Consider the following 13,804-nt stretch of genomic DNA (forward strand, 5'->3'; position numbering starts at 1 on the left):
GGGGAAACCTTGCATACCATGAGGGAACATTTCCACTGGGAGAGCCAAGATTATTCATAATCTAAGAAAAGGCTCAGACTTCCATTTACTCCCAAAACCAGGCCTCTAGCTATTCCGCCTGTGTTAGACATTGTAGATGTATTTTCAGAGTCCAGTCTGATCCCTGACTCCTTACCTCCAGCTCCTGTTAAGCCAGACAGGTACTACAGGGTTCCTGACTCTCATAAATTCCTTTTCAAAAACCCTGCTGCTGACCCAGAAACTATCTCTCAGGGTCCCAATGGGGTCAAGGCATCCACTGCAGAAAGACCCTACCCCCTCTGACAGGGATTCTAGGGCATTGGACAGATGGGGGAAGATTTACACCTCTGCTACCTTGGCTATAAGGGCTTTAAATTGTCAGTTTCATATGCTCAAATATCAGCCATATATTATTTCACTGCTTAAACAGAAAATGTTGATAAATTCTGAATGTGCAGAAAACAAAGAAATGCAGGATTTATTGCATGCAGCTGAACAAGTTGGAAAGCATACTTTGCAATGTGGTTTTGATTCTTTGGAGGCCTCCTGCAGGGCTGCTGTTAAGGGTTCCTTTATCAGGAGGCATGCTTGGTTAAAGGAACAAAATCTGCCTGACCATGTCAAAGCAAAATTATTAGATGCTCCATTACAGCATGATACCTTGTTTGGTGTTAAAGCAGAGGCGGTGTTAAAGAAAATGAAGGACAAAGCTAAATCTATGCAAACTGTTAACAGGTACAACCTCCAAGATTTAGCAGCCACTGGCCGACAAATAATTGGTCCCTTCCAGTGTCAGACAGACCACAAAGGGGGTAGATCCCTGCACCAAGGTTCGTACATACAGGTCTAAACCAATGGGGTGCTTCTACCTTCAAAAGTGGAGAAGACAAATCACAGCCATACAGGAAACTGTCCCAATGACCGTTGATGGGGTCTTAATTCCTTTTTTTTTTTTTTTTTTTTGCTTCCTGATATGTTGCTATCCAGTGACCTTTCTTATTTCTTTGTCAAGGTTCACTTTTCAGCATATCTGCCAATAGATCCTCCTTTCAGTACAGTCGTGTTGAAGTTTTCGTGGAAGGGGTTTTGCGTAATAGGCCTCCAAGAAAAACAGTGACCCCTCCTTGGTATCTTAATTTTGTGTTGGAGAAGCTGACACTTGCTTTAATTGAACCAACTAATCTGGCTTATTTGAAGTTCTTACTCTTCTTGCAGTCAGTATAACTTTTGGAATGTTATCTGAGTTGCAAGCACTTATGAGTCAGCCCTGTCTCATTTTCTACAGGGGCAAAGTTTTTTTGAGAAATCTTTTTATGCCAAAAGGGCTATCCACGTTTATTGTTGGACGTGCTATCCATCTCTCCATTTTCCTTCCTCAACCTAAAAATGAGGGGGTGACAAGTCCTCCATACCTTGGATGTTCAGACAACTTTCAGATCTTTGTATCAATTGTTCATTTCTTGTGAAGGTAAGAAAGGAACAGCCTGTGTCAAAACACACCATTTGCAATTGATTGCCTACATTTTTATACTCACCATAACAAATTTATTCCAGGCATGGTCAAAGTCCACTATAGCAAGTCCTTTGCTTCATTTGCCCTTTTTGGAAAGGGTTGGATTCTAGAAGTATTAGAAACCTGGTACTTGGTCCTCTGTACTTTTACAAGAATCATAAGCTTAATTCTTTCTCTGGCTCCAGATCAAGATTTGCTAGGACCATTCTACAGGGGCTTCTGACTTTTTTCCTACCTCACAAATGTAGTTTAGGCATGGTTATCTACCTGTACAGCTAAGAGTACTGCAGCTGTGATCAATAATGTTGCATGGTCCCTTTTTTGTGTGTTTTTAAACTGAACATTCAAACCTCTACTGTTTTGGTAAGATCACTGCAGCAGTAGCCGCTCCCTCCAGCCTCTTGTTTTTTTGGTACATTTGGTACATTTTTATGCCAGGGTGTGGTAATTTACTTTTTTGTTCCTAGATTTGTCCTTTCAGGGCTCAGCCCTCCCTCCTTTACTGGCAGGAAAGCTCTGAAGAGTTTTGTGCCTAAGCTCATCTTTTAGTCAACTCCTTGACAGTTTGGGCGCATGGAAGGTGCTCTGAAGCTTTGGAAGCTGGCCAGCTGTTTCTATCTTTGATGGGATATAACCTGTATGGCTAAGGCTACTACAGCAGTGATCATTTGAGCATCTACTGTTAAGGTAAGTTTTACTTGCCCACCTGTACTCTTTCTAGCTTCTCAAAAACCAGAAGACCCAGAATATTAAAGCAATTAGTGTACAACTGTTTGAAAAAAAAAAAAAAAACTAGCATTTCATAAGGTCATCAGTTTGGATGCAATAGTGCCTTTTGATGGCCAGAATAGATATTCACACAGCTAAGTGCCAAACAGACCCAAAGCTTTAAAATTATCTTCTGGCAATGTTTTACCATCTTGAGTTCCAAATTCTGTCCACTAATTCTTGGCACTTGCCAACAGTCAGATGTTGTTCGTTTCACTGTTGCAGTCATTACATTTGGGTGATCTGCCTGCAGGTAGCCCTCAGCTGGCCTGAATATCTAAGTCTTGGATTCCTGCGTCGGATGCTGTCTCTTCTATGACGTCAGGGGTATAAAACATGCAGCCGATGCCATTGCATCTCTCTGTTGCTGTGCGGTGCCTGAAGCAGAAGCAGTTCGTAAGTGCCAGTCGGCAGACTCCTGACTTTTTCGTTTGAGTTTCAGAACCGAAGTCTTCAAAAAAGTTAAGAACCCCGTTGGGGGTCCTTTTTCTTGCTCTTAACCGATGCCTGTAAAAATTAACAATTGTCTTACCTGTGGAAAGCAAATACCTCCTAAAGATTTTCATTCGTATTGCATTCTTGCTTAGGCCCAGACCACGACGTCCCTCGCGGTTGGTTTTGTGCCTTATTCAACCCTCAAACTATTTGTAGTCTGTCTATTTTTGCAGCAAATTATTTTGGTACTCTGTATACCTATCCAGAAATGACTTCGGTAAGCCATCCGGCTACTGGTATTCTGAAAAAACGTAAGGATAAAGACAGACCGCATAGGTCCAAAACTACCAACGCTTCCGTTAAGCTAGTCAACAGTTTGCCGGTACTCTGGCGCATTTACAGCCCCTGATACCCGCTACTTCAGATTCGCAGGCCTCTACTGAGACCTATTTGGAGTCCAGTATGCCGCGAGATGCTTAGACTATGGAACCTGCGAATGTCTCTACCTTGGATGGGTCCAGAGCCGCTGTGCAGGCACCAGCTTCTGAGGGTGTATTCAGGCCTACAGACTTGGATTTTAAACAGATGCCATCTTCATCCAGACCTAAAACTCGATCCACGCCTAGAAAACAGACCTCCAAACCGCATGGTCAGGCCCATATGCCTAAAACAACATTTATTTTTATTTTACATTTGTTAACTGGGATAGTCTAGCTGGATATATTTCCATTTTCAGTAGAGGCCAGAGGAGAAAAGCTCCAATATAAGCACAACAGAATATACAAAACTATATATACACAATATAAAGGATGAAAGATAAAACTGTTGGTGTCAGACAAAGTTTGATAAAATCGATAAGTTATACAATACATAGGTAAAAACAGTACAATAGGTAGTATAGGGAAGACTATATACAGCTCTGTCCTTACAGGGATAAGCTATAGTGTTGAAGGAAAGTGAAAGGGAGCGGTGAGAAGTATAGAATAAAAGGATTACAGAATTGCTGCAGGGGCATAACCAATGGATTTTCAGATGGTTTCTGAGGTTTTGTTTAAAAAGAGGCAGAGGGGGAAGTAAGGCAAGTTCTATAGGTAAGTGGTTCCAATGTTTACCAACAGTGTTTGAGAACAAGGAATCACCTGCTTTGTTGTGATGGCTAGAAGTTTGTTAGAGGAGCGTAGTGAATCAAGGTTTTTGTAGGGGATGATAAGGTTAGAGAGTATAGGAGTATTGTTAGGTTGGTATAATAGCTTGTAGGCAATGGTGACTTGCGTATATGCCAGGAGATTTTGTAATTCTAGCCAGCCTAGTTGCAGTAGGTTCAGACGATGATTGGTTCTAAAGGGATTGCCAGTAGCAAATCGGGCAATACTATTGTAGCAATTATTTAGTTTGCTAAGGTTATTTTTTTTTGTTAGGTTAGAGTAAATGGGTGAGGCATAAAGAAGTGTTGGGATTGAGAGTGAGCAATTTTGGTTCTTGCTGATGGTGTTAGGAAGGGTTTGATTTTGTATAAGGAGCCAAGTTTTTTGTTTACAGATTTTATAGTGTTATTTGTATGGCTGTCAAAGTTAAGGTTATTATCAATAGTTATTCCTAGCAGTTTGGTAGTGGAGTCTGGGGATATGATGGCACCGCCGTTAGAACTAATTGAGAAGTCCATTGGGGAGGACTTACTGGTAGGGGCAAAGAGTAGGAGTTTTGTTTTCTTAGCATTTAGGAGGAGGCAATGCTTTAAGAACCAGGTCTCAATTATGTTGAATACCTTCTGAGTTGAAGAATGTAGTTCTGAGGGGGTGTTAGCTGAGCATATGATTGTTGAATCGTCTGCATATTGTATACAGGTGGCTTGAGGAATTGCTGTGTGCAGGTCATTAATGAATAGTGAAAAAAGGAGAGGGCCTAGAATAGAGCCCTGAGGGACTCTCAAGTGTGACTGGTAGGAGGGATGAAAGGTTCTGCTCCCAGAGAACTGCTTGTCTATTGCTAAGGCAGAACTTGAACCATTGGATAGCCAGAATATTAAGGGAAAGGGACTCTAGAATGTTAATAAGGGTGTGGTTAACCATGTCAAAAGCTTTTGAAAGATCGATAGAGTGCAGATGAGAGGATATTACCGTTTCCATTTTTATTAATGGAATCTGTGAAGGATAAAGAGGGCGGTAGAGGTGCTATGAAATGGCCTAAAGCCATGTTGGCAATTGGCGAGAATGTTATGTTGGGTTAAGTGGTCTAAAAACTGATGGTGAATACATTTCTCCATAATTTTTGCTAGGGGGGATAAAAGGGCTATAGGTGGATAGTTAGAATAATCTGCTAAACAAATGCTTAGAATGGCTGGAGACCTTATTGCTTTAATTAGGGGAAGCCAGCCTCCCCACCTCTGAGACCTACATTTTCCTTCTGATCAGGATTCTGATATTTCTGATGTTCATGTTTCACTGTAGCAGTCATTACATTGGGGTAATCTGCTGGCAGGTTGCCTCAGTCGGCCTGAATAACAGTCTTGGGTCCTGCGTCAGTTGCTGTCTCTTCTTCCATGACGTCAGGTAGTCAGGGGTATAAAACATGCAGCCGATGCCATTTTAATCCGTCTTTCTTGCTGCGCGGTGCCCAAAGCAGAAGCAGTTAGCAAGTGCTGGTTGGCAGACTCCTGAAATTTTCGTTTTCAAGTTTCAGAACTGAAGTCTTCAACCTAAAGCTAAGTACCCCATTGGGGAAACTTTTTCTTGCTCCTTACCGATATCAGTAAAAGTTAAGAATTGTATTACTTGTGGGAAGCAAATACCTTATAAGGATTTTCATTTGTACTGTATTCCTTGCCTAGGCCCTGACCATAACGTGCCTTGCTGTCGGTTCTGTGCTAAATTTAACCAACGCATTATTAAGCGTTGGTATATTTTTGCTTCTAAATGTCTTTGCTCAAGATTTAACTATCCAGAAATGCCGTCAGTTAGCAATCAGACTACCGGAATTCACAAAAACTGCAAAGAAAGACTAGTGTCTAGGTCCAAAACAGACTAAGCTTCTCCTAAGCCAGTCGCCGGTTCGCTGGTACTCTGTGATGCACTTTCGCAGCCCCTGATGCCTGCTACTTTTGATTCGCAGGCCTCTACCGAGACCCATTCGGAGTCCGGTATGCTGCGAGACACTTTGAGTATTGAACCCACGGATGTGTCTCTTAGATGGGTCCGGAGCTGCTGAGCAGGCACCGGCTTCTGAGGGTGTTTTCAGGCCTAAAGATTTCTATATTAAACAGACGCCATCATCAAGAACGAGGCCAAAACCAACTTCTATGTCTAAAAAAAGACGCATGGGCCACGTGTTCATGCCCCTATGCCTAAAAAGCAAATGATCAAAATGGCTGAGGATTTAATTACCTTGATCAGGGGTTCCCAACCCCCTCCTGCTAAGAGGCCTAGGCAAGGCACTGATTATGAATCTTCAGGTTTTCATTTCTTCTGATTCCTCTTCTGATCAGGAATTTTCTATTCCCCCTTATGAGGACTCTGATGCAGAAGAACCCATCCCTTCTGCTTCTTCTCCTGAGGATTTTTCTTTTTGAGAAACTTTGCATACCTTAAGGGAACATTTTCATTGGGAGAGTCAGGATTTTTCAGAATCCAAAAAGAGGCTTAGGGATTTCCTTCTTCCTCAGCATAGGCCTTTGGGCTATACCTCCTGTTTTAGACATTGTTGATGATGTAATCCAGCATGGCTCCGGATTCCCTGCCTCTGGCTCCTAGTAAGCCAGACAGATATTACAGCAGGGGTGTCCAACCTTTTCAGTTGCAAGGGCCGCATTGGGTTAACAAAAATGGTCTGGGGGCAAACAGCAGGTGAGGACCAAAAAAAAAAAAAAAGTCTCACATTAACTGAAGAGCAAAAAAAAAAAAAAAAAAAAAAAGGTCTCACATTAACTGAACAATGAATATAAATAAATTAATAAATGCATAATATTTCACCTAAACTTCAATATCTCTAATTATTTAAAAAAACAGTTAAATCCATTCTAACATCTTATATACTGTTAGTTAAAACAATCTTTAATAACCTTGTTAAAATAATCTTTTCTGCTTTCTTTTATCATTTTGCCTCTGTCACTGGCACTGTGTATAATTTTGACTTAGGAATGTTGACTGCTGCTTTATATGCAAGCAAACCAGTTAACAACATGGTTTTCCCCTGAAAGAATGACTTCAACATATTCAACAGTTTCTGGAATTGCTTTCAAACTTTCCACTGGACAGAGCAGGACAGGAACTGGAAATTATATATATATATTTTTTATTGCTGATACATGGCTGTTAGAAGAGTGTTTTTAGCTAAAGAGCATATATGTTTGTGGTACAGAATTAAACATTAACCAAGAAAGTTATTACTTCCAATAAACGCATTCAGAATACCCACCAGTAGCTGTCAGGCATTGAACGAAATCCGCAGGGCAGCCAGTTGGCAGTATACTGGGGTGAGTCTCAGCAAGTAATGACCCTTAGTCCTGGAATAGAATGCACTGGGACTAGCGACCAGTGCATAGCACATACCATCCCACTTCCAGCGACAGTAGCCCAGAAGTAGAGTTCTGCAATGTAGCTGAGGGAGGCGCTGGTCAGGTCCTTGCGGTGTGCTGGCTGGTTGGCGACTGCACCAAAGCAGAGTCTTGGCGTGAGCCGCCAGGCAGACTGCTGCGGAGCGGGCTAGCTGAACTACTTAGCTGAAGGGCTTGTGTGGCGTTGGAGGAGAGTTCAGCTTCTGTCTCGCTTCCCCTGCAGGACAGGCAAAGGCAACATTAGCGAGTTTACCCTGATTTTCGAGAAGGGCCACCAAAGTAAACGGAGCATACTTTGTTGTTTATGATTGCAGTCATTATGCCCTTACACCGCTGGAGCCAAAAATCTAGTCCAGATGATCTTAGGTTTCCTTGGGGTTGTGAAAATGCATAGGATTACGGCTCCTTACACAACCTTACACATGCATTTAAAAGTAACGGGATAGTAGTTTAAAAAGTTAACAGATTAGAGTGGAAAATGTGTTTCACTATGGCTACCCAGGAAAGAAAGGGACATGTTAGGCATTGACTCCGAAGTATTAATAAAGCTCATATAACACACATTTTTTCTAATATTTCTTTTCACTTTGACAACCTGACAGAAGAAATGTGAAATTATCTTTTGCTTTATTCTGACTATTCACCTCTGCATGAACTGGTTGTGTGTGCATATGAAGGGGAGACCGTTTCATGAGATACGTCCCGACCAGAACAGGGACTTTGGCTGTAGAATCCTCTTTTTAACCATTAGGAGCAAACGTAGGTCAGCATGAAGCAGTCCTGTGTATTAGAACAGGTAAATGCTTTTCTTGCAGGTGCAGTACAGCCCCACCTTAACCTTGGGACCCTGAGAAATTTTGCAACAGGTTGCAATGGTCACCCTTGTATTTTGTACTAAACCTGGGCATTCAAGGTAAGTTTTATTAAGCGTTCTGTTCTTTTCGTTTCACAGCTATTAGGACAAAGCTGTTGAACAACTTACCAATAGCCATGTGCACTTTCCTTAACTGAAGTTGTTATTGTGATTATGTTTCGGAGTTCGGACTGAGGTTTCAGAAACCTGTGGTTGAACTCAATAAATTGGGTCATAAATGGCTCGGCCAAAAGGGTCACTTACCTTTGTTGTAGTGTAGTAGTGTACTCAACGAAATAAACTGATTAAATCCTCTCTCTACCGCTACGGTACGATCGCACTCCTTCCTGCAGCTTTTCTTTACAAAAATCACCCGAACGGTGTTTTCGCGCATGTGCATACCAGCGGAAAGACGCTGGTATGGGAAAAACGTAAAAAAAAGAAAGTTGGCGCATGTGCAGAAGAGCAAAACTACGCGGACACGGAAAAAAAGTGAAATTAATTTTAAATTTAAATTTAAGGGTCGCGGGCCGCATGGAAGAGCTCTGAGGGCCGCATGCGGCCCGCGGGTTGGACACTCCTGTATTACAGGGTTCCGGACTCCCACAAGTTTTTTTTAAAATCCCTACTGCTGATCCTGAAAAAATTTCTCAGGGTCCCAAGGTTGTTAAGGCTTCTACTGCTAAAAATCTTACCCCTTCTGCTAGAGACTCCAGGGTGCTGGATAGATGGGTAAGGTTTTACACGTCTGCAACCCTGGCTATCAGGGCTTTAAACTGTCAATTTCATATGCTTAAATATCAGCAGCATGTCATGGCCTTACTAAAACAGAAAATTAGTTTGATTTCTGACTGTGTGGAAAATAGTTACAGGATTTATTGCATTCAGCTGAACAAGCTGGAAAGCATACTTTGCAATGTGGTTTTGATTCCTTGGAGGCCTCTTGCAGGGCTGCTGTAACTGGATCTGTGGTGAGAAGGCACGCTTGGCTCAAGGAGCAAAATCTGACTGATCATGTTAAAGCAAAATTGTTGGTGCTCCTTTACAACAGGGCAGTTTATTTGGTAATAAGGCAGAAGTTGTTTTGAAAAAGATGGAAGACAAAGCTAAATCTATACAAACTGTAGATTTCTTACAAGTGCAGCCACCCAGGTTCAGTAGGCACTGGCCTACTAAGAATTGGTCCTTTCCAGTACCCAACAGAGCTGCTCGGGTCAAACCTAGACACTCCAAAGGCTCCAAGTTTGTCACAAGGAACTTACAGAACAAAACAATGGGGTGCCTCCACCTCCAAATCTGGAAGTAGCAAGCCCCCCCCCCCCCCCCTACGGTAAACAGTCTCAATGACTTTCCTCGGCCATTTCCAAGCAATTATCTTTTGGCAGCCCCTTTGTGGGGAAAAATAGCACTTCATGCACAAGATTGGCATCTAATTACCCAGGACAAGTGGGTCTTAAATATAGTATCCCAGGGATACAGGTTTCAGTTCCACACATTGCCAATTCCAAACGGATGGCCAGATCTGCCTCCAAATCAGTGGGCAGAGGCCTAGAAACAAGTTCTGTCCCTCATGGATATGGGGGCTATTCAACCAGTACCCGAAAAGGAAAAAGGACAAAGTTTTATTCGACTTTTCCTGGTACCCAGAAAAGATAAATCATGGCGTCCAATTCTGGACTTATCCATTCTAAATACTTTCCTGGGCATTTCAAAATTCAAGATGCTGACTCTACAACAGTTACTGCCTATGCTGGGCAAGGATGCCTGGTTGGTAACTCTAGACTTAATAGGCTTACCTGTATATCCCAATCAGGGAATCTTGCAGAAGATACCTCTGCTTCAAAGCAGGCTTTTTGCATTACCAGTTCTCTGCACTGCCCTTTGGCTTATCTACTGCATCCAGGTTCTTCACAAAGTGCCTGGCACCAGTAATTGCATTTTGCAGACAAGCATTCAAATTTATCCTTATATGGACGATTGTCTAATTCGGGCAGAAACAAGGACACACACTCTTCTACAACAACTGGTGTTTGTGAAAAGGCTTCCAACATGCCTAGGGTACACCATAAACGAAAAGAAATCACAACTGGTACCCTCTCAAATAATTACATTCCTGGGTGCAAGCTTGAATACAACTGCCCAGATGGCTTGCCTCGCGCCAGACAAACAGATTCAATTGACATACTTTAAGTGGCCACAAAAACCCAGCTATCTGCAAGACAAATTCTGCAGGCCTTGGGGTTCATGGCTTCTTGCATTCTACTAATTCCATATGCAAGACTGCATATGAGGAAACTTCAGTGGTACCTAAAAAGTTTATGGAGTCAACATGGTCACAGCCTGGAAACTGATTCCTTGCCTGCAACAGGAGTTCCTATGATGGGCAGAGGCCTGTCACCAAAACAAGGAACTGTCATTCATTCCACCCCCTGCCACCCAAACCCTGATTATGGACACTTCAGATTATGCTTGGGGGGGGCCCATCTGGCAGGGAGATGAATTCAGGGCGAATGTAGCCAAAATCAAATGCACCTACATATCAACCAGAAAGAAATGCTAGCTGTACAGAATGCTCTGACAGCCTACAAGAACTTTCTTCATCCAGGACAACTACTGATAAAGATGGACAACACCACCGTTATGTTCATAGGTTCGTACTAGGCTAACTGCCCTTGCGAGCCATTTTAAGCCTAGCCAATTATCCCCTGTGAGATTCAAACCCTGTATCTTTGTGTTTGCAAGGCAAACACCTTAACCATTAGGCCATCCTCCCAACCCCTACATAAGCAAGGGGGTACCAACTCCTACCCCCTTTGCAGACTAGCCATGGCTTTGTGGAACTCGGCGTTGACTTACCAAATGCATCTACAAGCTCAATTCCTGCCAGGAAAGCAAAATACTCTGGCAGACGAACTAAGCAGAAATCTTAGACCCACAGGAATGGAAACTGGATTCACAAATCTTCAGCGTGTTGACACGGAGATGGGGGAGCCCAGACATAGATCTTTTTGCATCTCCCCAAAACTGTTGGACAAATTCTGCACAAGAACTCGTTACAAAAAAAGCTTGGAAAGTGGATGCTCTATCCTTCAGCTGGAAAAAACTATCAGTCTATGCCTTTCTCCCTCTGCCTTTGCTCTCCAAGGTTTTACTAAAAGTCAGGAAAAAACAAAAATGATTCTGATTGCTCCAGACTGGCCGCTTCAACACTGGTACCCGCTTCTACGCAATATGTCACACCTTCCTCCGTGGTACCTGCCCTCAGACACCTTGCCTACTGTCTCAGCAGAACTATCAAATTCTGCACACTCTGCTCCAAACTCTGAATCTTGCAGCATGGCTAATCAACTAATTTCACCAGTCACATCTTAGTAAGCCAGTGACGGATGTAATTTTGGAGACTAGAAGGCTTAGTACTAGAAAATCTTATGATGATAAATGGAAAAGATTCTGTGCCTGGAACCAAGCACAAGGAATAAACATAGCAATGCCCAATATTCCTCAGATTCTGCAATATTTAACTGAGATGCTTCACAAGGACCTATCTTTATCTTCTGTAAAAATCCATGCCTCTGCCATTTCGGCTCATTACAACATAGAGCCTCCTCTCTTTTCTCATTCCCTGCTAAAGCAGTACCTCAGAGGGGCCAAAAATTTGAAACCTCCCAGGAGAGCACCAACTCCTGCATGGGACCTCAAATTTTGTGCTGGAAAAACTCACCCGACCTCCTTTTGAACCAGCTGCTACTGCAGACATAAAATTTCTCTCTTGGAAGACAGCTTTTCTTTTAGCAGTCACTTCGGCTAGAAGGGTTTCAGAACTACAGGCTCTCATGGCAGTGGAGCCTTTCATTATCTTTTATCTGGACAGGGTGGCCCTCAGGACCAATCCATCCTTTATGCCTAAAGTGGTATCCAGTGTGGCTCTTAATCAGACCATTCATCTGCCAACTTTTTTCCCAAATCCACAGAACAAGGGGGAGCGGATTCTGCATTCATTGGATGTACACAGACAACTAAGATTCTATTTAAACAGGACAAAATCTCTAAGAAAATCTGAGCAACTACTGGTGGCATTTGCTGCAGGGGCAGAGGGGAAAGGCTATTTCAAAGCAGACTATTTCAAAATGGATTAGCCATTGTATTCGTTTTTGCTACATGCAGCCCTGGTGGAATGGGATCTGATCCCCTTGGGGACAGGTTTACCATGGTGCATCTTTTCTCAGAGGGGTTCCTACCAGAGACATTCTAGAAGCTGCTACTTGGAGCTCAGTTCATATGTTCACCAAACATTACCATTTACCTTTTTTCTCTTAATCCAGAGCAGGCTTTGTCACTGCTGTCCTGCAGGGCCTTGTAGCTGCTCCTAACGCTGTATAATTCCATCCTCCCAACCATAGCTTTGGGATTCTACCCAAATGGTAATGACTGCAACAGTGAAACATGAAGAACATAGTACAGTTGTGAACACTTACCATAAATGTAGATGTTTGGGTGTATTCACTATTGCAGTCCTGGTTACCCACCCGCCAGCCCCCTATTTCTCTCTGATTATACCTCTTCTTTCCTTTACTATGCTCAAAAGCCTTGTTGGTGTATTTGCTTTTTGTTGGAGGTATATTTTTTGTGTTCCAAATTAATGCATATATACATATATATATTTTTTGCTCTCCATTGGGGGGGCACCTGGCATCTGGGGCAAGAAAAACTAATTTAAAATGGCGTCGGCTGCATGTTTTATACCCCTGACGACCAGACGTCGTGGAAGAAGAGAGCAACCAATGCATGACCCAAGACTTTATTCAGGCCAACTGAGGGCAGCCTGCCAGAAGATTACCCAAGTGTAATGACAGCAACAGTGAATACGCTCTAACATCTACATTTATGGTAAGTGTGTACACAACTGTACTTTTCTTCTGATTACCAGGATTTTCCCTTGTCTACCTATGAGGATTCTGATGCAGAGGATTCCATTCCCTCTGCTTCCCCGCCAGAAGATTTTTCTTTTGGTGAATCCTTGCACACTCTTGGGGAGCATTTCCGCAGGGAAAGCCAGGATTACTCCGACTCCAAAAAGGAGCTTAGGAATTCTTGCTCCTTCCTCAACACAGGTCTTTAGCTGTCCCTCCTTTTCTGGACATTGTAGATGATGCTTTCTTGGAATCTAGCCTGTCCCCAGACACTTTACCTCCAGCTCCCAGAGACCGGTATTAGAGTACCTGACTCAAGTTCCTTTTCAAGAATCCTACTGCGGATCCAGAGACCATTTCCCAAGGCCCAAAGGACATTAATGCTACTGCTGCCAAAATCCTACCCCTTCTGATAGAGATTGTAGAGCCTTGGAGAGATGAGGTAAGTAGGTATACACTTCTGCTACTTTGGCCATTAGGGCTTTAAATTGCCAGTTTCATATGTTGAAGTACCAGCAGCATATTATGGGACTAAAATGGAAAATTATTTTTATTCCTGACTGTGGTGAACACAAAGAATTACAGGATTTAATGCAATCTGCTGAACAAGTTGGTAAACATACTTTGCAATGTGGTTTTGACTCTTTAGAAGCCTCTTGGCAGGGCTGCTGTCACTGGGTCTGTACTTAGAAGGCATGATTGGTGTAAGGACCAAAACATGCCAGATCATGTTAAAGCTAAATTACTGGATGCTC

General features: G+C 42.7%; 1 protein-coding gene across 1 annotated transcript in view; it reads left to right on the plus strand.

Moving 5' to 3' along the window:
• Nucleotides 1-13,804, plus strand: part of PLK1 (polo like kinase 1) — a 592,954-nt gene that overhangs the window by 114,629 nt on the left and 464,521 nt on the right. The window contains exon 6 of the mRNA XM_044089232.1: nt 10,134-10,171. Within this exon, the coding sequence (XP_043945167.1) occupies nt 10,134-10,171 (38 nt within the window). The remainder of the gene's footprint in view (nt 1-10,133; nt 10,172-13,804) is intronic.

This window comes from Protopterus annectens, chromosome 12.part0 (assembly GCF_019279795.1).
Source record: "Protopterus annectens isolate FY-2018-M chromosome 12.part0, PAN1.0, whole genome shotgun sequence".
Lineage (NCBI taxonomy): Eukaryota > Metazoa > Chordata > Ceratodontiformes > Protopteridae > Protopterus > Protopterus annectens.